We start from the raw sequence: 23,367 nt of genomic DNA, 5'->3' as shown, positions 1-23,367 counted from the left end.
AAAAATGGCGCCACGCTACACGCAGCTCCTCGAATCAACATTCCATGATCTGTTCTGTCTTCTTGTTGCCTCGAGTCCATAGTCGTCAACACGATTGATGTGGCACAGGCCGGCGGAGCACTACAACAATCTATTTAATCTGTGACGAAATTTTAGTGACGGATTCCGAGAACGTCACAGATTTGCAACAATGGATATTAGACTCAAAATATAGTGACGTTCTAATGAATCCGTCACAGTATAGCCCACTAACTACATGATGCCCTGGTGGCTGCGTTTAAATGAGAAAAATAGCCAAAAAAAAAAAAGAGCTCCACCTACCAACGGACTCCTTACCACTGCGCCATTAGCTTCTGTGTTATAGATGGGGGACGTATTCTTTTTATACTCTTTCCAGCTTTCTATTATTGGCCCGCAAACAAAACCAAAAAAATTGCGGCGTGACGGTGTTTCCAACCCAGCACCTGAGACATAACATTGAGCTCATCTACCACCAGGCCAGTTGGTTGCTAGTGCCCAGCCTCGTTATTTACTTTTATGTATTTGAATATTTTGAGGTTGCTGGACGAAACCCAGATCCCGTTTTTCCTCTCCGCCACCCCGTTTTTCCTCTCCGCCGCGGATGGAATCCGGCGAGGATTTGGGTCTGAGGGACGAGGGAGTGTTGCTCGGGGAGGCAGTTCATGTAGATCCGCCATCGACGACGCCCACCATCCCGAATCGGCACCGTCCAGGCTGCTCTCCGCTGCACGGCATCCGCCTCGCCCAACACCAGCACGGCGTCCGCCTTGCCCACCACCAGGATGCCCCGTTGCGCTCGCCGGTCGCCACGCCATCGACCACGTCAACACTCGCCGCATCCACGGTCGCCACAACGTCAACATTGCCGCAATGTCGTTGTTCATTTTAATATATTAAATTTCTTATATATCTTCAACTTGAATAGGCAAAGTTTGATGTTGACACAAGGAATCCGACAATTAAGAAAGCTTGTATTGAGATGATGAAGCTTGCGGTTCGCCAACAACGTTACAGGCTGAAGAAGACATTTTTCGATCCTTTTCCACTACATTTAGTTATGAAAACTTCTCCAATCAATTCCATGTCTGATAAACAGTGGATTGACCTTGTGGAATCATGGAAGGCTCCAGAAAAAATGGTATGTTTTTCTTCCCAAAAACTGAACTCTTGCATGTACATCCTACTGTGCGACACGCCTTACATTACTTCTGTCAATGATGTAGGACATATGTCAAACGAACAAAGACAACCGAGATAATGTTATGTTACATCAAACTACCGGGTCCCAGAGTTACATGGTCTTTGTTGAAAATATTGTAAGTTACCTATGTTGATGTTCAGTACATCTATCATCTTCTATATACCTTAATTCACTTGTACATTCAATATGTGGTTCATAATAAATAGTTTCGCTAGCAGGAAGTGATAGTGTTGTTCTGACACTAGCTAGAAATGATGTTGTCCTATCATTTTTTAGCAAATCAGTAATTTATTTTGGATTATGGCTCAACTAGTCCTGATCTTTTTTCCTGTGCATAGTTCATTCAGATTTCAAAAATGATGCTTCTAGTTTCATAATGCTTATGTTGTCTAGATCAATTTATTTATTTTATTGCGAAGAACATGTTCTTGTTGCAGAGATATATATGTCAAATCTATTCTAGTGTACTTGTCTACAATGCTTATGTTATCAGGTTCTATTTTTAAAAATGTACAGAACATATTTTTGCTGCAGAAATATATGTCAAATGTATTCTAGTGTACTGTTGTTTCTTCAATGTTTTGCTACTATCAGGTGTTGTGAATAAAGATTATACATGTATATGTTTTCAGGGAGATAAGTACAGTGGTCATGAACCTGATGCATTTGATTTGTTCAAGGACTGCCACTACAACAAGAAAACGAAGGGCTACACGCCTGCTGTGCAGGCTGCAATTGTAAGTCAGCTTCTAAATGATGCTATTTCAAATTATCACTTTCAATCTATAGCTAATGATCATGAACCATGCTTGCTGCATGCTTGCTAGGCTCAAATGGAGAACAAGTTATCTACAACTACAGAAAGTGAAGCACCCAAGGTTGTGAATCAGGTTGTAGCTGATGTGCTTGCTGAGAGAACACGAAAGAATCAGTTCCTTTGCAATGTGGGGATCGAGATTGCACAGCCTACATCCAGTGAACAAAATGGTGCTGTCCCAGATCTGCAAGCAGAGAATGCTAAACTTCGGTCGATTATCAACACCCAACATAGACAGATTGATGATTTGACAATGAAAGTACATGAAACAGAGGAGGGAAGAATCGGGACAAAGAAGAGACAAGTAAGAAGTAAGCTGAGCTGGAAGCGAAACTTGAACTAGTGCTAAGTCAGGTTCGACGGAGTTAAGCAGCTGCATATGTTGTTTTGCTGTACCACTGCTACCATTCTGCTGCTGCTTGCTGTAGTGTTTTGCTGTTTTTGGTGGAGTGCCTATATGCCATGGGATTGGATGTGTTCTGCAATAAACTTTTGTTACTGCATCAGCATTTTGTTGCAGAACACATCATGGGATGGGATGTGATGTTGCTTCAACAAACTTGTGTGTTGTCATGCTCAATTTCTGGATTGTTGGATGTGTTAGAATCTGGATGAAAACTAGAGATGATGTATCTGTGTGCTAATATTGAAATTGATTATTGTGCGAAAAAATTACTACTTTTATATGGTATGGTTTTTCTTGGGCTGGGCTGAAATGGTTGTGAAAAATAAGCTGTTCAAATTTGTTGGGCCATATATTTTGTTGAATTTAGTGTGCTGCTGGGCCTAGGAACATTTGGCCCGGTAATCATTTTGGCCTGCTAATAAATGGGCTGCACTCCCTTCGAAAAAATGGTACGTGCTCATTTTGGCCTGTCAATAAATGGGCCTCCATGATGACATCATCATCCACGTCAGTGGCCATGCCATCGTCCACATCAATAACATGTCAGCAGAGTGTTATGGGCCAGGCCCAGTCGGCCCATGCGCCAAAGCCGGCGCAGCTGCCGCCGATCAGCACGTATCAACGTCGCCGTCGCACTAGTGGCTAAGATCTGCTCCTTTAGATATTTTAATTGTTTCCATAAATTAATTGGTTTGTAAAAGGATATAAGTATCCCTAAACAACTGAGAGAGAATCAAGCCAGGCAATATTCTTGCCCTTGCCTCACGGGGCATCCCCCAATGCCGCCTCCCTCTCTGTCTCTCGCGCAAGCCACGCACACCACCTCCTCCTCCGTCACCGCCGCTCGCAGCCACAGCGCCCACTCGCCGGCAGCTGCGCAAGCCCCCTCATTCAACCTGGTATCAGCTATGCCAGGCGACGAAGGCAAGAACCCTACGCCGACGACCATCGACGGACTGGCGGCCATGATGACCAAGGTCCTCGGCCGCCTGGACGCCTTGGACGACATCAAGGCGCGCCTGAAGGCATTGGAGTCGCAGCGTGCGCCGACCTTCACCGCGTCCTTCCCCTACGGGATGACAGGGTTTGGATCTATGACGATGGCAGGCTCTTCCTCGTCGGCCGCCGCCGCCACGAGCGCGGCGTCCACTACGGCGCCGTCCCTGCCGATCACCAGCATCCCGTTCTCCCACTCGCCATCGCCGATCCCGGATGGTTTCACCATGCCCTCGTTCGGGGCGCCAGGGGCACAAGGGCATGGCGGTGCTAGCGAGCGGCTGGGGGTTCCGCACTTCAGCAAGATCAACTTCCCCTCCTACGACGGCGCTGAAGACCCGCTGAACTGGCTGCACCGCTGCTAGCAGATCTTCCGCAGTCAGCGCACCCTAGCTTCGGATAGGGTCTGGCTCGCCTCATATCACATGATGGGCATGGCTTAGACCTGGTACTACGCCCTCGAGCAGGACGAGGGCATGCCATCCTGGGAGCGCCTCAAGGAGCTCGTCACCCAGCGCTTTGGTCCAGCCATCCGTGCCAATCGTCTCTCGGAGTTGGAACTGGCTGCCCAGGCACAGCGCCGTCTAGGATTACCAGGAGCGCTTCAACGCCATGGTGTGCCACATGCCAGAGCTGTCGCCGCAGCAGAAGGCAGACCCCTTCGTGGGTGGCCTGCCTGACCCCATCCACGTCAACGTCGAGCTCCGCGCCCCCCAGACACTCCAGGACGCCATGCACTTGGCACGGGCTTTCAAGCGCCGCGCGGCGGCCACTACGACCGTGCCACCGCAGCGCTTAGGGCGCCCTCCCATGCGTCTTCCCCTGCCACGGCCCCTGACGGCGCCTCGCCTGGCTGCGCTAGCCCCGGCACTGCCGGCCCCGGCAGCCCCAGCGCCGGCCCTACCAGCGCCGCCGCCCCGGACGTTTCGCTGCCTGACGCCAGACGAGATGGTGGAACGCCGCCGCCAGGGCCTCTGCTACAACTGCGACGAGCCCTATGTCCGCGGATACTAGTGCCAGTGCCTCTTCTTCCTGGAGGTGAGCGACTACACATCCGACGATGAGGACGGTTCGGCGGCCGGAGACGCCGATGCCCTGACAGCCGAGGAGGCCGCCTCGGTAGTCTCCTTGCACGCCATCGCCGGCATCCGCACGGAGGACACGATGCTGGTACCCGTCTACATCCATGGTCACTGCCTCACGGCCCTCCTCGACAGCGGCTCTACGCACAACTTCGTCCACGTACATCTGATGCGTCGCATGGGCCTGGCGACATCGACGACCAAGACGCACGTGACGGTGGCCAATGGAGACCGTGTGCCTTGTGGGGTGGTGGCCCGCAACATCGCCATGCACATTGGCAAGGAGGAATACACCATCAGTTGCCTCGGCATCGACCTGGGCGGCTTTGACGTCATCCTCTGCGTCGACTGCCTGCGGACCTTGGGCCCGATCCTGTGGGACTTCGAGGACCTCTGCATGGCGTTCACGTGGCACGGGCGCCGCGTCTTCTGGCGGGGTATTGGATCCCCCTGCGACGACATCTTCAAGCCGAGCCTGCGGGTCCTGGCCGCCGACCGCGAGCGCCCCCTCCTCGTCGTCCTCCTCCAGCAGTACGATGACGTCTTCGCCGAGCCGCGCGGGCTGCCTCCATCCCGCCCTTACAACCACAGGATCCACCTCCTATCGGGCACAGCTCCAGTGGCGGTCCGGCCGTACCGCTACCCCCAGCTGTAGAAGGACGAGCTCGAGCGCCAGTGTGCCACGATGCTGTCTCAGGGCATAATTTGACCCAACACTTCCCCGTTCTCGGCACCTGTGCTGCTGGTCAAGAAGGCGAACGATACTTGGCATTTCTGCATCGACTACCGCGCGCTGAACGACAAGACCTCCAAGGACAAGTTCCCGATCCCAGTGGTCTATGAGCTCATCGATGAGCTGCACGGCGCCAAGTTCTTCACCAAGCTGGACTTGTGCTCCGGCTATCACCAAGTGCGCATGCACTTGGCCGACGTGGAGAAGACCGAGTTCCGCACCCACCACGGCCAGCCACATTCCAGGCTCTCATGAACAACATCCTACAGTCGTTCCTTCGACGGTTCGTGCTTGTTTTCTTTGATGATATCCTGATCTACAGCTCTTCGTGGTCCGAGCACCTACAGCACGTTCGCCTCGTCTTCGACGCGCTCTGCGCCCACGACCTCCACCTCAAGTGCTCCAAGTGCTCCTTCGGCTGCAGCTCGGTCACCTACCTCAGCCATGTCATCTCGGCTGGGGGTGTCGCCATGGACAGCACCAAGGTGGAGGCTGTGGTGTCCTGGCCTGAGCCCCACTCGGCCCGGGGCGTCCGTGGCTTTCTGGGACTCGCCGGGTACTACCGGAAGTTCCTCCGGGACTTCGAGGCCATCGCCGCCCCCTGACCTGCCTCCTGCGCAAGGAGGCCTTCGCCTGGACCGCAGAAATAGCAGAGGCCTTCGCGGCGCTAAAGCAGGCGCTCTCCACCGGCCCGGTTTTGCAGATGCCGGACTTCGAGCGGCAGTTCGTGGTCGACTCGCCTCTGGCACCGGGTTTGGCGCCATACTCCACCATGGGGCCGGACCCCTGGCCTTCTTCAGCAGGCCGTTCGCTGCCCGCCACGTCAAGCTGGCAGCCTACGAGAGGGAGCTCATTGGCCTGGTACAGGTTGTGCAGCACTGGCGGCCCTATCTGTGGGGGCGCCGCTTCCTGGTCCGCACCAACCACTACAGCCTGAAGTACCTCCTCGACCAGCGGCTGTCCACGATCTCACAACACCAGTGGCTCAGCAAGCTGTTCGGCTTCAACTTCGCCGTGGAGTATCGTCCGGGGTGCCTCAACTCCGCGGCCGACACCCTCTCTCGCCGAGACAGCGAGTCTAGCTCCGACGACGCAGCGGCACTCCACGCCATCTCCGGGCCATCCTTCAGCCTCATCGACGACATTCGGGCGGCTACCTCCACCGACAGCAAAGCCGCCTAGCACCAGGGTGATGGCCTCACGGCTCCTTGGCGCTGGGATGCCGGGCTCCTCCTCCACGGCAAGCGCATCTTCGTGCCTGCCCAGGACGACCTTCGCCAGCGGGTGCTCTCATTGATCCATTCAGCAGGCTATGAGGGCGTCCAGAAGACCCTGCAGCGTCTGCGCGCCGACTTCTACGTCCCCCACGACAGTCGGCTGGTGCAGGAGTTCGTCCGCGCCTACCCGACATGCCAGCACAACAAGACACCGACGCAGCGGCCAGTGGGGCTGCTCCAGCCCCTCGAGGTTCCCACCCAGGTGTGGGCGGACATCTCGATGGACTTCTGTTGACACCGGATTTTGACAAATCCGATGTACTCTGAATTATGGAACAATTAACTCTTTGGGTCAATGTGTAAGCCGACAGTCAACAGCAGTTGCCGATGAAGTCGTGACGACGATCGGAGGAAAACGCTAATAGGAGCTCGCATGCAAATGATGATGCCATACTTTGGTCAAGCTTATCCTGGTGCGTGGTGTCTATGTGTTCTTCACGTAGGAGAGGAGATGCATATGCATGTATCGGCAAGCAGGAGGCATAGCTCCCAGATTGGCTTCCATAATTAACGCATGAGGTTGCCTGATTGTTCAGATAAGTATTTGGCATGTGCGCAGGATGATGATTGATTAGAATAAAGAAAGGACGAAAACATTCGTGCGGCAGGCAGGAAGATCCACGTGTGGACCAAGAGCTTTGTACACGGTCGTTGGTGGTATATTATTTTGGAAACCATACGTAATGTACATGCATGGTCGGTGTTTACGCGGCCTGAGGACCGACGATATACGTCTGTTGGGAAGCCAATCAAGATATCTCTTCTGGCGGACGAGATAAGTCAGGAGCTTCATCGACGAGGATTCTACACAAGGAATTTAAAGTCCATGTATATTAGTATTTCTTTTTATTTAAGATATTTCTTCTTTAGCAAGTTTGGTGTGCCGTGACCGACTAGGTTGTCTAGGCTATAAATATGTACCCTCATTCATTGTAGGAGATTTATCACACGATCAATACAACAATACTTTACAATTCTCTTTGTACTTTTTTGACGACTTCGCCTTTTCTTTTCTCTTTTTCGACGAGTTCTTTCGAGTTGATCAAGGACGCCTCACATTCGAGCGACTTGATCTGCTGGTAAGTTTTTTGTCCTAGATAGTTTTCATATATAAATTAATTCACTTATATATATATATATGTGTGTGTGTGTATACACATATCTATACATGTGAATTCCTTTACATATGAAAATGTCTAGGACCAATATTATATAAATATATATATACACATATATATTATTGGAGTGCTTATATATATAATACATACATACTCCATCGTATTTGCATAGGTATATTCGTTCTTAATTACATAGATATATTCGTTCTTAATTACATATATACGCGTATATTGTCATATTTGCTGCGATTGTCAATATTAGATATTCCATCATAGTAGAATTCACCTTTTGGATCGAGGACTTGCTCAACAATAAATCCGGAGAATTGTTCTTGAATCGTCATAATCTTTTCCTCCGGTATGAGTTTATTGCGCATCTCCCCGACCTATGGACAAAGGGGATAATTAATTTCGACTAATTAAAATACGAGTTCAAATATTAACAAGTTTTTTACTTACTTCCTCCTCCCAATCTGTCCAGCCCTTTGGAGGACCTACCAGACCATGGATGTTCTCGCATACATAGTATGCGCACAATACAGTGCCTTGTTTCTGCCTCATATACTTTAAGAGAGAAGAAATTATCAGGTATTTACATGAATATATAATAAAACTAATGAATCATGCAACGAATCATCCAAGTGCGTACCGGAAAATCTGTCTTAATCTTCATTTCTTTGTCAAATTTGCCTAGATGATTTTTAGCGAATTCTTTCGAAATCCTGTGCATGATTAGAACAATTATAGTCAAGTAACAAAGTGATTCAAATTATCGGTCATCGACGGAGTAGTGGTAGAATTACTTTTTCATCATGTTAAGAAGATTTTCGTATTGTTCTGGAGATCTCCTCAATGAGTCCATAACCACGAGTAGGCTCTTCTCGGGAATTATGACAATTAGGACCCGGTGTTCACTGCAAGATTATACAGAGGCAGTTCTTGGTAGTTAAGGTTTAAACAATTCGATTACAGAATAGAAAGAGTTAGACGGAAGGAATCACTCACGCAAAGTTGTAAGGAAACAATATCATTTGATTGTTGTGATGAACGCTTATGTACTTGAACAAGTTTTGGAATATCTCATCGGAATTGTCACGTAGAAGCCTCCAATTACAAGTAATTGGGTCGATGAAGCCGAGGTGAGAGTATCCCTTTCTTCTGCAAGTATGTATCTCCATTCTACATGATACCGAATAAATCAAGAGATCAGTATGTTGAGATCATGCAAAATAATACGTAAGGAGAGTAAAACTACTTACAGAACCCACAAGCCGACCATAGAGATGTCGAGGGCCTCCTGATGGAATAGTTGGTAAATTTCTTCCCAGTTTATCCATATAATGGCCTCCCCCCTAAGAAATCGTCATATTTAATCTTTTCACCCTGCATGAAGATGCAATCGGCCATCGCACGCATGTAGTGCTGGTGCAGCTTATACATTTGCGTTGGAAGCACAGACACTACTTCGGGGGGTACAAGAGTTTTGCCGATCTCAAACGTCCATTTGACGACCACATCGGCCTTTGGAATATCTTCTCCCCCTGCAATCTGAGCCGCCGTCAGGTTTGATTCTTTCAAAAATGTAACAAAGTCTTGTTCTTGCGTCGCCTGTCCCACTACGAGAGGCTCTATTGATTGTTTCTTTTGGGCTCCGAGATGTGGAACGTCGGACGACGACGACTTTGATTGTCTCTTCTTTTTCTTAGTAGTTTTGATAATTGTGCGTTCGTAGTCTGAAGGGGGGTCTCTCGGAATGAATTTTCTCTTATTTTCTTCGCAAATTCCCTTAAAAAATTTTCAAATCTATCGGATTTATCACTTTCTCGGGCTCCGGCTTCGGCTTCGGCTTGAAGTGCTCTTTAACTCTTTCTTGAGTTATCCGATCGCATTCTTCAAGGCTCATATCCCAGGGTTTAATAGGAGCCTTCTTGGTTTTCTTATCTGTAACACCCTAATTTTAAATTTCAGTATTTATTAATAAATTAATTGGCTTTATTTAATTTTCTAAGGTTTATTGTGTTTAGCTGGCATTTAATCCAATTTTGTTCCTCAAGAAATTAAAATTTATCATAGGTTTAAATTTTTGTTGCATACATGCTGGTGCATATGTTGTTTATTTTGGTTGAGTGCTAGGGAGTTTGAATTCAAATTTGTTTGAATTCAAACTTTGTTTGTTTTGGAATAGAAATAGAAAAGGTTAGAGAAACCCAAAAACCCAAATCGAGAAACCCAAACCAGCCCATTGGGGAGAACCCAGCTCACCAGCCCAACCCTCTCCCCCGGCCCGCTTTCCTCGTGGCCCACACCAGCTCTCTATTTTTTTTCCCTCGGCCCGCTTCTTCCCTGCCAGCCCGCTCTCCGGCCCGCTACGCCACTCCCCCGCTCGGCCCAGTCCCGCCCCGTCGGCCTGCCAGCCAGGGCCCGCGCGTCAGCCCGCACCCCGCGTCGCCGCCCTCTCACCCGCACCGCCTGACCACCCGGGCCCACATGGCAGCTCGTTCCCCTCCGCGGAGCAACGGAACTGCGGGCGCGGCCGAGATCTCCGGCCGCAATCCCCGCCGGGATCACGACGGGCGCGCCCCCCAGATCCCCGGCGCCTCCTTTAAACCCCCGCGGACCCCCCCTACGTCCACCCTACCCTGCAGCACCGCCCCAATTCCTAGCCGCCTCGCCACGCAGCTCCGTCGAGCAGAGCAGAGGGCTGCGCCGCCGCGGCCACGCCCCTCCGCCGCACCGGAGTCCCGCCCACGCCGCGTTTCGACTCCGCCGGGACCGCCAGGAAACTTCCCAGAGCTTCTACCCCCGGCTACGACCCCTGCAACACCTCTGCATCATCTCCGTCACCGAGCTCCGCAGCGGGCCGCCGCCCGACGTCGCCGCCTTCCTCCCCTGCACGTCATCACCGCTCGATCTCGAGCCTCGGTGAGCACCCCATTCCCTTCAGTTTCCTTTTGCGTTAGTTCTCGTGGCCGTAGCGCAGTCCCGCCCGCACAACATCGCTCGCCGGCGACCACCACCACCCAGTTCCGCCCGGCGCCAGGGAGAACCCCGCAAAACTCCTCCCCGAACCCCGTTAACCCCTCAGCTGGCTTTCGTGTGCCGCCTAGATGCCCCTAGACCATAGCCCGACTCCAATCCGCCCCCGGAACGCCGGATTTGCTAACCCCGGCGACCCTCCGCCGTGGAGCAGAGCTCCGGCGACGACGCCGCCGCGCCCCGAACGCCCGAACCACCCTGGCCGTCCGATCCGAAATAGATGGTCACGATTAGATCCCCAAACCGATCAGATCTGGACCATCAGATCCGGATCCAACGGCTGAGATCCAACCGTACCCCTTCGGCCTGCCCCTTTTGCTAAAGAGCCCTCGCCTTTCTTGGAAATCAACCCGCAGTCCACTCCTTTTGAAAAATAATTACGGTTTGGCCCTGTTTTATTCATTTAAGCCCCTGAGTTTTCCCAAATTAGCACCCGCAGTCCAGGCCTTATGTTTTGCACGTCAGCCCTTAGATTTAATGTTTATTTACGTTTTAGTCCTCGGTTTTAGCAGAAAACCCCCTGGAACTCTGTTTTTCTTACAAATAAGCCCCTAGAACTTGTTTTTAGCCCAGAAAATGCGTTTTAGCTCCGATTTTAGCGTTCTTTTTATCCACGTGATCGTTGTAACGCGTAGAATAGTTTTAGCTTAGTTTTTCTTGCTGTTTTTATGTATTGATGTACTGTTCTTTAGCTTTTTGTTAATGTTTGTTTGTATGCTTATTTTCGTGCAATGTTTTGGCCATGTGTTCGAGAGTAGACGTTGATCCATCTGAGGAGCCCCAGTACCAGTACCCGGAGCACCCGTCTTCTGACCACTTTGAGCAGCAGCCAGAGCAGTACGAGGAAGGCAAGTATAACATGAACAACCCATCACTTTTAATTACAATTTCATACTGCATTTTAATACTTGTATGCCTTTAAGGATTTCCTAGCCAGTTTATATCCTTTATATATATCCTTGGGTTGCATTTTGGTTAGTTGTGCTAGGTTGCTGCGCTATAACATACTCTGGTCCTTTTTAATTAATTTGATTAATGGTTTACTTGAACTTAATTCTGAGAGTGGCCCTCTGTGCTTCGTGCTTGAGTGGCTCACGTCTCGTTAAAATATGGTTTTTGTAGAAACATGGTTTAGGGGGCCAGCACGGTGCTTACTGCCTGGTTGGCCACTCTCCATAAGGACCGGTTCATAGAGCGACAACCTGGGACAACAGCGCTACCACAAGGCTAGAATGGGATAGACTTGGCGTAATAATTAGATCTTTTTGGTTTGGAGTAACTTACCTGCGGGGCAAGAGTAGTAAGCTTCAATGGTCCCTGCTCCTCCGGCTTGGTCTGTGCTTGGATTGCGCTCCTGTGCTTGTACCCCCGGAGGTGGGCCCCATCGTCGCCGACCTAACTCTCGCGGTTACGCCTTACCAACGAGATTCTTTTTAAAGGCCTCGTAGTGAGTCGCTGGCCATCTCACCTAAGGAAGTGTGATGAACAACTGGCGTAGCTCACGACTTGTGGGTAAAGATGTGCAACCTCTGCAGAGTGTAAAACTGGTATACTAGCCGTGCTCACGGTTATGAGCGGCCCAGATCCTCCTTTTGATTAGTGAAGTTATCTCCTTCCGACGAGGGAGGTGCTTCTCGGGGTTTACCTTGGTGGCTTGGTCTTGGTTTGGTTCTCAGTAGTAACATGTTTAATCTTGATTAATTACTATGTAACTGGGTTAATGGTAATTCATCCACTCGTAGTAAATAGCTTTAATAAAATTTTGCCAACACTTAAAAGCTAATGCAGTTGAGTCAGCCAACCTTAGAGCCACATAGTTTGTGTTATACTTGTTGAGTACAAGTTGTGTACTCACTCTTGCCTCTTCTCTACTTTTTCCTCTTGGCTACGCTACTGCTGCTCAGTTCCTGCCGACACGAGGGAGTTCGTCCAGCGCTACCAGGACTACGAGGACTTCTAGGTGCTTCGTCTCCCAGTCGACGTCCCTGTGGCGCCTTGCTTCAGCTTCGGAGAGCTTTTTCGTATTTTGTACTTCGCCTCCGCTGTATCAGACATTTATGTCATTATTGTAATAAATAACATTCGTATTCGCTTTATTATATCTTTTTACGTGATATGTGCTATGATATACTGTTCATTCTGTTGTATATACGTGTGACTTGATCCTGGCACGTATATGATTGCTCGGTTTATGTTCTTTTATAAACCGGGTGTTACAGAGTGGTATCAGAGCCATATCGACTGTAGGACGAAGCCTAGATAGAACTGGTCGAGTTTTAGGACTCTTTCTCTCCAATCCTTGACTGCTGAAACTATTTTACTATTATACCCCTTGACTTCTATGACTTTTTACCCTTCTTGCCTTGATTTCTCTCTCTGAAGAATAGTTTCGTAGATTTTGGCCTGAATCAGTCATCTGACCACCATGAGTTAGCTAGGTGACCTTTTTATAATAACACGATAGCACGTTCTGCGACGCGTTGTGTTAGTCGAGTCTTTTGCTAAACTCGGCTAAGTTGTGAAAATTGTCTGCTTGTTATTATGCTACATGCTTGATCTGGATTTTTGACTGATTGCCTAGCTTAGTAGTTTAAATTTGCTTAAAGAAAATCACTCGGATGTTAAAGTTAACTAATTAATAAAATGAGTTAGATCGTTGGGGGTAAAACAGTCAACTCTATCCTGTCTACTTTATCATGGCTGAGTCTTTTTCCGCAAAGAGTTATCATATCCATCTGAGTTTATTCCTGCAATATCCTTACTCGTGAAATCTTTTGTTCAAATCAGATGGTGAACACCAGGAGCACCGGTTCCGGTTCTGGCCAGCAGCAGGGTCAGAACAACCAGGGTACCGGGATCCCGATGCCTCCGCCTTTGACTCCGGAGCAGTACTTCCAGCTCCAGATGCAGATGATGGCCACCCTGAACAACACCGTTCAGGCTCTTCAGCAGGCTCACACTCAGCCTCCACCTCCTCCACCACCGCAGCCTCGCGACAGGCGTGCTGAGTTCCTGAGGGGTCACCCGCCGACGTTCTCTCACACGTCCGACCCTCTCCAGGCTGACGACTGGCTCCGTGCAGTGGAGCGTCAGCTGGACATCGCCCAGTGCGATGACCGTGAGCGCGTCTTGTACGCAGCAGGACAACTGCGAGGGGCAGCTTTGGACTGGTGGGAGTCCCACCCAGTTCACGACCGCGAGGCTCTCACTTGGCTCCAGTTCAGGGAGCGTTTCCGTAGCCACAACGTCCCCGCGGGCGTTATGAAGATGAAGTAGAAGGAGTTCCTTGCACTGAAGCAGGTAACCTTAAGTATAATCATTCAGCGGTTTCTTTTGAGCTAATGCCCCTTGTTCTATCCTTATGAATCTTGAGTTGATCTTCCGATATCTATCTGTCTTTGTGAATTCAGGGGACTATGTCGGTCACGGAGTATCGTGATCGCTTTCTTCAGCTGGCTCGCTACGCCCCTGCCGAGGTTGCGGATGACCGCAAGAAGCAGGAGCACTTCATGGAGGGTCTTGAGGACTACCTCCAGTACGCGCTGCTCAACCTCCGCTTCGACGACTTCAACCATCTGGTTGACAGTGCGCTCAACACTGAGCGTAAGCACTTGGAGATGGAGGACAAGAAGAGGAAGGTTGTCCCCATTGCTTCCGGCAGCAACACTCGTCCTCGACTCCAGCAGCCCCAGCAGTACCAGCAGCAGTACCGGCCTCCTCAGCAGTACCAGCAGAGGCCACCGCAGCAGTACCCGCCTCGACAGCAGCAGGCAGGTCAGGGTCAGAGGTTACCGGCACCTCCAGCTCGTGCTGCTCCACCGGCACCGCAGGCTCCACGTCCGGCAGCTCCTACCGGACAGCAGGCTCAGGGACCTCCTCGCACCTGCTTTCACTGCGGCCAGCCGGGGCACTACGCCAACGCTTGCCCCCGGAAGGCGCAGGCGGGACAGCAGGGACGCCCAGCTCAGCCCAGGGCGCCAGCACAGGCTCGAGTGAACCACGTGACGGCCGAGTCAGCGGCCGAGGCTCCTAACGTGGTTATTGGTACGTTCATGGTCAACTCTCACCCCGCTACAGTGCTTTTCGATACCGGTGCCACCCATTCTTTCATTTCCAAGTCATTTGCCGAGCAGCATGGTATACCGGTTTCTTGTATGAGGACAGCTATGGTAGTCACCTCACCTGGGGGTCAGATTCGTACATGCTCTATATGCTCCAGAGTTAGTATTGTCATAAAGGGGGTAGAATTCCGCACTGGCTTGATAGTTATTGACTCCTCGGGGATAGATGTGATCTTGGGCATGGAGACACTTACCAGATGGGGAGTCCGTATTGATTGTGCTCAGCGGACAGTTCACTTATCGGCATCTGATGGCCAAGAGGTGACAGTCAGTGCTTCAGAGCCTTCTGGATTTCTTCATCAGATGGAGGCTAGACCCACGGACGGTATTCGCGTGGTGTCTGAATTCCCGGATGTCTTTCCGGATGATCTGCCAGGTATGCCGCCTGAACGCGCCATTGAGTTTTGTATTGATCTCTTGCCTGGCACAGCTCCTATTGCAAAGCGGCCCTACCGTATGGCACCTATAGAGCATGAAGAAGTAAAGAAGACTATTGATGAGTTGCTAGCCAAGGGCTATATCCGTCGCAGCTTCTCTCCTTGGGCTTTTCCATTATTGCTGGTAGATAAGAAGGATGGCTCGAAGAGGATGTGTGTGGATTATCGGGAGCTGAATGCAGTTACTATCAAGAACAAGCATCCACTGCCCCGTATTGAGGATCTCTTCGATCTGCTTCGAGGTGCTCGTATATTCTCGAAGATTGATCTTCGTTCGGGTTATTTTCAGCTGAGGATCCGTCCTGGGGATATTCCGAAGACGGCATTCACCTGCAAGTACGGGCTATATGAGTATACAGTCATGTCCTTCGGCCTGACTAATGCCCCGGCTTTCTTCATGCATCTGATGAACATGGTCTTCATGGATTATCTGGATGTTTTCGTGGTGATCTTTATTGATGATATTCTGATCTTCTCCAAGACAGAGGAAGAGCATGAAGAGCATCTGAGGCTCGTGTTGCAGAGATTGAGAGAGCATCAGTTGTATGCCAAGTTCAGCAAGTGCGAGTTCTGGATTGACGAGGTGCCATTCCTCGGTCATGTTATCTCTCAGGGAGGCATTGCTGTTGATCCGAGCAAGGTGAAGGATGTGCTTGAGTGGGAGACACCGCAGACAGTGAAGGAAGTCAGGTCTTTCTTGGGCTTAGCTGGATATTATCGGAGGTTCATTGAGAATTTCTCCAAGATCGCGAAGCCTTTGACTTCTTTGCTAGAGAAGAATGTGGCTTTTGTATGGACTGATGAGCGTCAGATGGCCTTTGATGAGCTGAAGAAAAGGTTGACTACGGCGCCAGTCCTGACTCTGCCAGACCAGACGAAGAGGTTCACGGTATATTGTGATGCTTCGAAGGATGGTCTTGGGTGTGTTCTGATGCAGGAGGGCAGAGTGATAGCTTATGCTTCACGGCAGTTACGTCGGCATGAGCTGAATTATCCTACTCATGATCTTGAGTTAGCCGCAGTTGTGCATGCTCTGAAGATTTGGAGGCATTACTTGTATGGGCAGCGGTGTGATATCTACACTGATCACAAGAGCCTCAAGTACATTTTCACGCAGAATGAGCTAAACATGCGGCAGAGAAGATGGCTAGAGTTAGTCAAGGATTATGATCTGAAAATTCACTATCATCCGGGCAAGGCCAATGTTGTAGCAGATGCTTTGAGCAGAAGGAGTTATGTCAACATGGCCGTTGCTTTCCAGATGCCTCCAGAGTTATGCGAGGAGTTCGAGCAGTTGAGTCTGGGCTTCTTGCATCATACCTCTAGTGCAGCTTTTGAGGCAGTACCGACTCTAGAGTCAGAGATCAGGCAGCATCAGAAAGATGATGAGAAGCTGCAGGAGATCCGTGAGTTGCTCAAGAAGGGCAAGGCTCCTCATTTCAGAGAGGATGATCAGGGTACTCTGTGGTACAAGAACCGGATCTGCGTGCCTGATGTGCATGATCTCCGGAAGTTGATTCTGAGTGAGGCCCATGATACAGCATACTCTATTCATCCGGGCAGCACGAATATGTACTATGATCTGAAGGAACGTTTCTGGTGGTATGGGATGAAGCGTTCAGTGGCAGAGTACGTGGCTATTTGTGACACCTGTCAGCGTGTCAAGGCTGAGCATCAGAGGCCAGCAGGTCTATTACAGCCTTTGAAGATTCCAGAGTGGAAATGGGAAGAAATCACTATGGACTTCATTGTTGGATTGCCTCGTACTCAGAAAGGGTACAACTCCATTTGGGTAGTAGTGGATCGTCTGACGAAAGTTGCTCACTTCATTCCAGTGAACACTACTTACTCCGGTGCTAGACTTGCAGAGTTGTACATCTCTCGGATTGTCTGCTTGCATGGTGTGCCCAAGAAGATCATATCTGACAGAGGGTCTCAGTTCACTTCTCGGTTCTGGGAGCAGCTCCATGATTAGTTGGATACGAAGCTGCGTTTCAGTACGGCTTATCACCCTCAGACAGATGGGCAGACGGAGAGAACCAACCAAGTGTTGGAGGATATGCTGAGAGCTTGTGCTATTCAGTATGGTACTAGTTGGGATAAGTGCCTGTCATTTGCTGAGTTCTCATATAACAACAGCTATCAGGCTAGTCTGAAGAAGTCTCCCTTTGAGGCATTGTATGGCAGGAAATGCAGGACTCCTCTCTATTGGGATCAAATTGGTGAAAAGCAGCTCTTCGGCCCTGAGATCATAGATGATGCAGAGCAGATGGTTCAGGCTGTGCGAGAGAATCTGAGGATTGCACAGAGCAGACAGAAGAGCTATGCTGATGGCAAACGGAGGGACCTGACTTTCAGTGTTGGCGATTATGTGTACTTGAAGGTGTCTCCGATGAGAGGAATCCGCAGATTTAATGTCAAAGGGAAGTTAGCACCTCGTTATGTGGGGCCATTCAGGGTGCTAGAGCGGAAAGGCGAAGTTGCTTATCGCCTGGAGTTACCTCTCAGCCTCTCAGGAGTTCATGATGTCTTCCATATGTCTCAGCTGAAGAGATGTCTGCGAGTACCCGAGGAGCAGGCACCCCTGGATGGAGTCGATGTCCAGGAGGATCTGACTTATACTGAGCATCCGGTGAAGATTCTGGAGACATCAGAGAGGGTTACTCGGAACAAGCGCATCAAGATGTGCAGAGTTCAGTGGAGTCATCACAGTGAAGCTGAGGCTACATGGGAGCGAGAAGAAGAGTTGAAGAAGACATATCCAGATCTCCTTGCTAGCCAGCCCAGCTAAATCTCGGGGACGAGATTTCTTTAATGGGGTAGGGTATGTAACACCCTAATTTTAAATTTCAGTATTTATTAATAAATTAATTGGCTTTATTTAATTTTCTAAGGTTTATTGTGTTTAGCTGGCATTTAATCCAATTTTGTTCCTCAAGAAATTAAAATTTATCATAGGTTTAAATTTTTGTTGCATACATGCTGGTGCATATGTTGTTTATTTTGGTTGAGTGCTAGGGAGTTTGAATTCAAATTTGTTTGAATTCAAACTTTGTTTGTTTTGGAATAGAAATAGAAAAGGTTAGAGAAACCCAAAAACCCAAATCGAGAAACCCAAACCAGTCCATTGGGGAGAACCCAGCTCACCAGCCCAACCCTCTCCCCCGGCCCGCTTTCCTCGTGGCCCACACCAGCTCTCTATTTTTTTTCCCTCGGCCAGCTTCTTCCCTGCCAGCCCGCTCTCCGGCCCGCTACGCCACTCCCCCGCTCGGCCCAGTCCCGCCCCGTCGGCCTGCCAGCCAGGGCCCGCGCGTCAGCCCGCACCCCGCGTCGCCGCCCTCTCACCCGCACCGCCTGACCACCCGGGCCCACATGGCAGCTCGTTCCCCTCCGCGGAGCAACGGAACTGCGGGCGCGGCCGAGATCTCCGGCCGCAATCCCCGCCGGGATCACGACGGGCGCGCCCCCCAGATCCCCGGCGCCTCCTTTAAACCCCCGCGGACCCCCCCTACGTCCACCCTACCCCGCAGCACCGCCCCAATTCCTAGCCGCCTCGCCACGCAGCTCCGTCGAGCAGAGCAGAGGGCTGCGCCGCCGCGGCCACGCCCCTCCGCCGCACCGGAGTCCCGCCCACGCCGCGTTTCGACTCCGCCGGGACCGCCAGGAAACTTCCCAGAGCTTCTACCCCCGGCTACGACCCCTGCAACACCTCTGCATCATCTCCGTCACCGAGCTCCGCAGCGGGCCGCCGCCCGACGTCGCCGCCTTCCTCCCCTGCACGTCATCACCGCTCGATCTCGAGCCTCGGTGAGCACCCCATTCCCTTCAGTTTCCTTTTGCGTTAGTTCTCGTGGCCGTAGCGCAGTCCCGCCCGCACAACATCGCTCGCCGGCGACCACCACCACCCAGTTCCGCCCGGCGCCAGGGAGAACCCCGCAAAACTCCTCCCCGAACCCCGTTAACCCCTCAGCTGGCTTGCGTGTGCCGCCTAGATGCCCCTAGACCATAGCCCGACTCCAATCCGCCCCCGGAACGCCGGATTTGCTAACCCCGGCGACCCTCCGCCGCGGAGCAGAGCTCCGGCGACGACGCCGCCGCGCCCCGAACGCCCGAACCGCCCTGGCCGTCCGATCCGAAATAGATGGTCACGATTAGATCCCCAAACCGATCAGATCTGGACCATCAGATCCGGATCCAACGGCTGAGATCCAACCGTACCCCTTCGGCCTGCCCCTTTTGCTAAAGAGCCCTCGCCTTTCTTGGAAATCAACCCGCAGTCCACTCCTTTTGAAAAATAATTACGGTTTGGCCCTGTTTTATTCATTTAAGCCCCTGAGTTTTCCCAAATTAGCACCCGCAGTCCAGGCCTTATGTTTTGCACGTCAGCCCTTAGATTTAATGTTTATTTACGTTTTAGTCCTCGGTTTTAGCAGAAAACCCCCTGGAACTCTGTTTTTCTTACAAATAAGCCCCTAGAACTTGTTTTTAGCCCAGAAAATGTGTTTTAGCTCCGATTTTAGCGTTCTTTTTATCCACGCGATCGTTGTAACGCGTAGAATAGTTTTAGCTTAGTTTTTCTTGCTGTTTTTATGTATTGATGTACTATTCTTTAGCTTTTTGTTAATGTTTGTTTGTATGCTTATTTTCGTGCAATGTTTTGGCCATGTGTTCGAGAGTAGACGTTGATCCATCTGAGGAGCCCCAGTACCAGTACCCGGAGCACCCGTCTTCTGACCACTTTGAGCAGCAGCCAGAGCAGTACGAGGAAGGCAAGTATAACATGAACAACCCATCACTTTTAATTACAATTTCATACTGCATTTTAATACTGTATGCCTTTAAGGATTTCCTAGCCAGTTTATATCCTTTATATATATCCTTGGGTTGCATTTTGGTTAGTTGTGCTAGGTTGCTGCGCTATAACATACTCTGGTCCTTTTTAATTAATTTGATTAATGGTTTACTTGAACTTAATTCTGAGAGTGGCCCTCTGTGCTTCGTGCTTGAGTGGCTCACGTCTCGTTAAAATATGGTTTTTGTAGAAACATGGTTTAGGGGGCCAGCACGGTGCTTACTGCCTGGTTGGCCACTCTCCATAAGGACCGGTTCATAGAGCGACAACCTGGGACAACAGCGCTACCACAAGGCTAGAATGGGATAGACTTGGCGTAATAATTAGATCTTTTTGGTTTGGAGTAACTTACCTGCGGGGCAAGAGTAGTAAGCTTCAATGGTCCCTGCTCCTCCGGCTTGGTCTGTGCTTGGATTGCGCTCCTGTGCTTGTACCCCCGGAGGTGGGCCCCATCGTCGCCGACCTAACTCTCGCGGTTACGCCTTACCAACGAGATTCTTTTTAAAGGCCTCGTAGTGAGTCGCTGGCCATCTCACCTAAGGAAGTGTGATGAACAACTGGCGTAGCTCACGACTTGTGGGTAAAGATGTGCAACCTCTGCAGAGTGTAAAACTGGTATACTAGCCGTGCTCACGGTTATGAGCGGCCCAGATCCTCCTTTTGATTAGTGAAGTTATCTCCTTCCGACGAGGGAGGTGCTTCTCGGGGTTTACCTTGGTGGCTTGGTCTTGGTTTGGTTCTCAGTAGTAACATGTTTAATCTTGATTAATTACTATGTAACTGGGTTAATGGTAATTCATCCACTCGTAGTAAATAGCTTTAATAAAATTTTGCCAACACTTAAAAGCTAATGCAGTTGAGTCAGCCAACCTTAGAGCCACATAGTTTGTGTTATACTTGTTGAGTACAAGTTGTGTACTCACTCTTGCCTCTTCTCTACTTTTTCCTCTTGGCTACGCTACTGCTGCTCAGTTCCTGCCGACACGAGGGAGTTCGTCCAGCGCTACCAGGACTACGAGGACTTCTAGGTGCTTCGTCTCCCAGTCGACGTCCCTGTGGCGCCCTGCTTCAGCTTCGGAGAGCTTTTTCGTATTTTGTACTTCGCTTCCGCTGTATCAGACATTTATGTCATTATTGTAATAAATAACATTCGTATTCGCTTTATTATATCTTTTTACGTGATATGTGCTATGATATACTGTTCATTCTGTTGTATATACGTGTGACTTGATCCTGGCACGTATATGATTGCTCGGTTTATGTTCTTTTATAAACCGGGTGTTACATTATCCTTTTCCTTCTTCTTTGGAGGCTTCTTAGCCGGTGCAGCTACCTTCTTTGCCGGCGGCCGTTTCTGCTTCTTTGCCGGCGGCAGATGGGGTGACCATGGAGGCGACGGTGACGCTTGAGTGTCTATCGGCGCATGAGATGATGGTGATGGAGAATGTGCCGGTGAACCTTGCCGAGACAGTGCTGCCCTTGGGGAGTTTTGCGGAGATGCCGGTCTTGGAGAGGCATGCTAAGATGCCGGTCTTGGTGTTTGATCATCCGACATTAGGACAATGTAACGCTTATCCCATAGGATGTAGCCATGAATGGCTTCTGCTAGTGTCCTCTCCCCATCGCCTCCAGGAATATCAAGCTCGAGCGTCTCCCAACCCTGGCACACCTGCTCCACGCCAACTCTTGTGTATCTAGGCGGAATTTGCTGCCCGTGGTACACGTCGCCTGGTTCGGTTGGCATGGCGGTACCGTACGCAACAGTGAACATTAAGTTCTTAACGGCAGTCTGCAGGTCACAAGGTGTCCGGTGGGTGATCTCATCCACTGGAAATCGCTGCGGGGCCGACGCTTCAACTGCGGCCTGGATCCCCGTTGGCTCGGCGACGGCGACGTCTGTGGAAGCGCAGCTGCTTTTCCGCTGAGACAGGTGATCGGCTGCGACATTAGGCTCTGGAGGCACCGTTTGGGCTTGCTGTTGCTGGCTCATTGCTATGGCCACTTGACGTTGAACCTCTTCCTCCAGTCTTTGATCGTGTGACATGGGCCGTTCCTCTAGCCTTCGCATGTGCTCCCGCTCATCATTCTTTCTTCTTTGCCGGCTTCTATATGATTCAATGTAATCCCAGAACCCATACTTCCACGGAACCACGCCTTTGCCTCTTGTGCGGCCCGGATGCTCTGGATTCCCAAGGGCGTAAGTCAGCTCGTCCCTCTCTCTATCCGGCTGGAATGTTCCCTCGGCCGCTGCTTGTATGGCCTCCTGTAGTCTCTGGGCTGCTCGCTGGATGTTTGGCCCATAGATGCAGTCACCAGTCAATGGGTCCAAGCTTCCCCCGTGACCATAAAACCAGGTCCTTGACCTTTCAGGCCAGTTCATGATCGCAGGTTGGATGCCTCTGTCAAGCAGATCCTGCTCCATCTTCTCCCATTTGGGTACTGCAAGCTTCTAGCCTCCTTGGCCTAGAGTGTGATGGTACACTTTCTTCGAGGCGTTGTCTTTGGCCTTCTGCACCTTCTCAAGCCCAAGCTCTGAAGACTTGTATTCCACAAATACATCCCAGTGACCCCTGAGCTTTTCGAGCTCGCCGGTAAATACGGCTGTGGTCCCAGTCTTGATATATTTCTTCGTCAAAATTTTCTTGAATGATCGCAGCTGTTCGGCCATCTTACTCAGGGTCCAGCGCTTGCATATCTCTTCGGATTCAGCTGGAACCGTGAAGTTTTTCTTAAGCTCCCGCCAGCACCATTCTTTTTCTCTTTTGGGTACCGCATCCCGTTCCTCGCTTGGATTGGAAGCTTTCCAGAGCCTGAAGCTGATCGGGATGTGGTCCCTGACAATACATCCGGATTGTCTTATGAATTTTTTAGCGGCAGCTTCTGGAGCGATCGGTTCGCCATCTGGACCAACTTCCGTTATAATGAACCGCCCTTCCAGTTTTTTTGTTGGGCCTCGCTTCGTCTTTTTCTGCTGCAACGATGATCCAGACGGCTATAAAAAAACATTCATAGTATTCATATAGATTCAGATGAGAATATGATTGTCACTACAAATAAGTATAGTTGTGATATATACATTAGCACTTTGTTCAGCAGCAGCATCATCCTGAATAGATGGTGGCTCAATTCCATCACCGGACATATTCAAATATATGTCGGTATTGCTGCAATCATCAGCTTATTCAGGGACATCTCCTTGACCTTCGCCAATCATATTTAACAGGAACTGTTCGTCTTCCGCGTCTGTGTGTCGCGGGTCCATCGTAACTA

At 50.3% G+C, this 23,367-nt stretch overlaps 1 protein-coding gene across 1 annotated transcript; it reads left to right on the top strand.

Moving 5' to 3' along the window:
• Positions 1–953: 953 nt before the first annotated feature.
• Positions 954–2,637, top strand: LOC120646232. Its single transcript, XM_039922901.1, has 4 exons — positions 954–1,159; positions 1,245–1,337; positions 1,855–1,959; positions 2,050–2,637. Exons 1-4 carry the CDS (start codon positions 1,001–1,003, stop codon positions 2,380–2,382), a joined length of 690 nt encoding a protein of 229 aa, XP_039778835.1. The 5' UTR covers positions 954–1,000; the 3' UTR covers positions 2,383–2,637.
• The last annotated feature ends 20,730 nt before the right edge of the window (positions 2,638–23,367 follow it).

The sequence above is a fragment of the Panicum virgatum genome, chromosome 8K (genome assembly GCF_016808335.1).
Source record: "Panicum virgatum strain AP13 chromosome 8K, P.virgatum_v5, whole genome shotgun sequence".
Lineage (NCBI taxonomy): Eukaryota > Viridiplantae > Streptophyta > Magnoliopsida > Poales > Poaceae > Panicum > Panicum virgatum.
The sequence above is the reverse complement of the archived record's forward strand: the minus strand, read 5'-3'. Positions and strand labels throughout refer to the sequence as shown.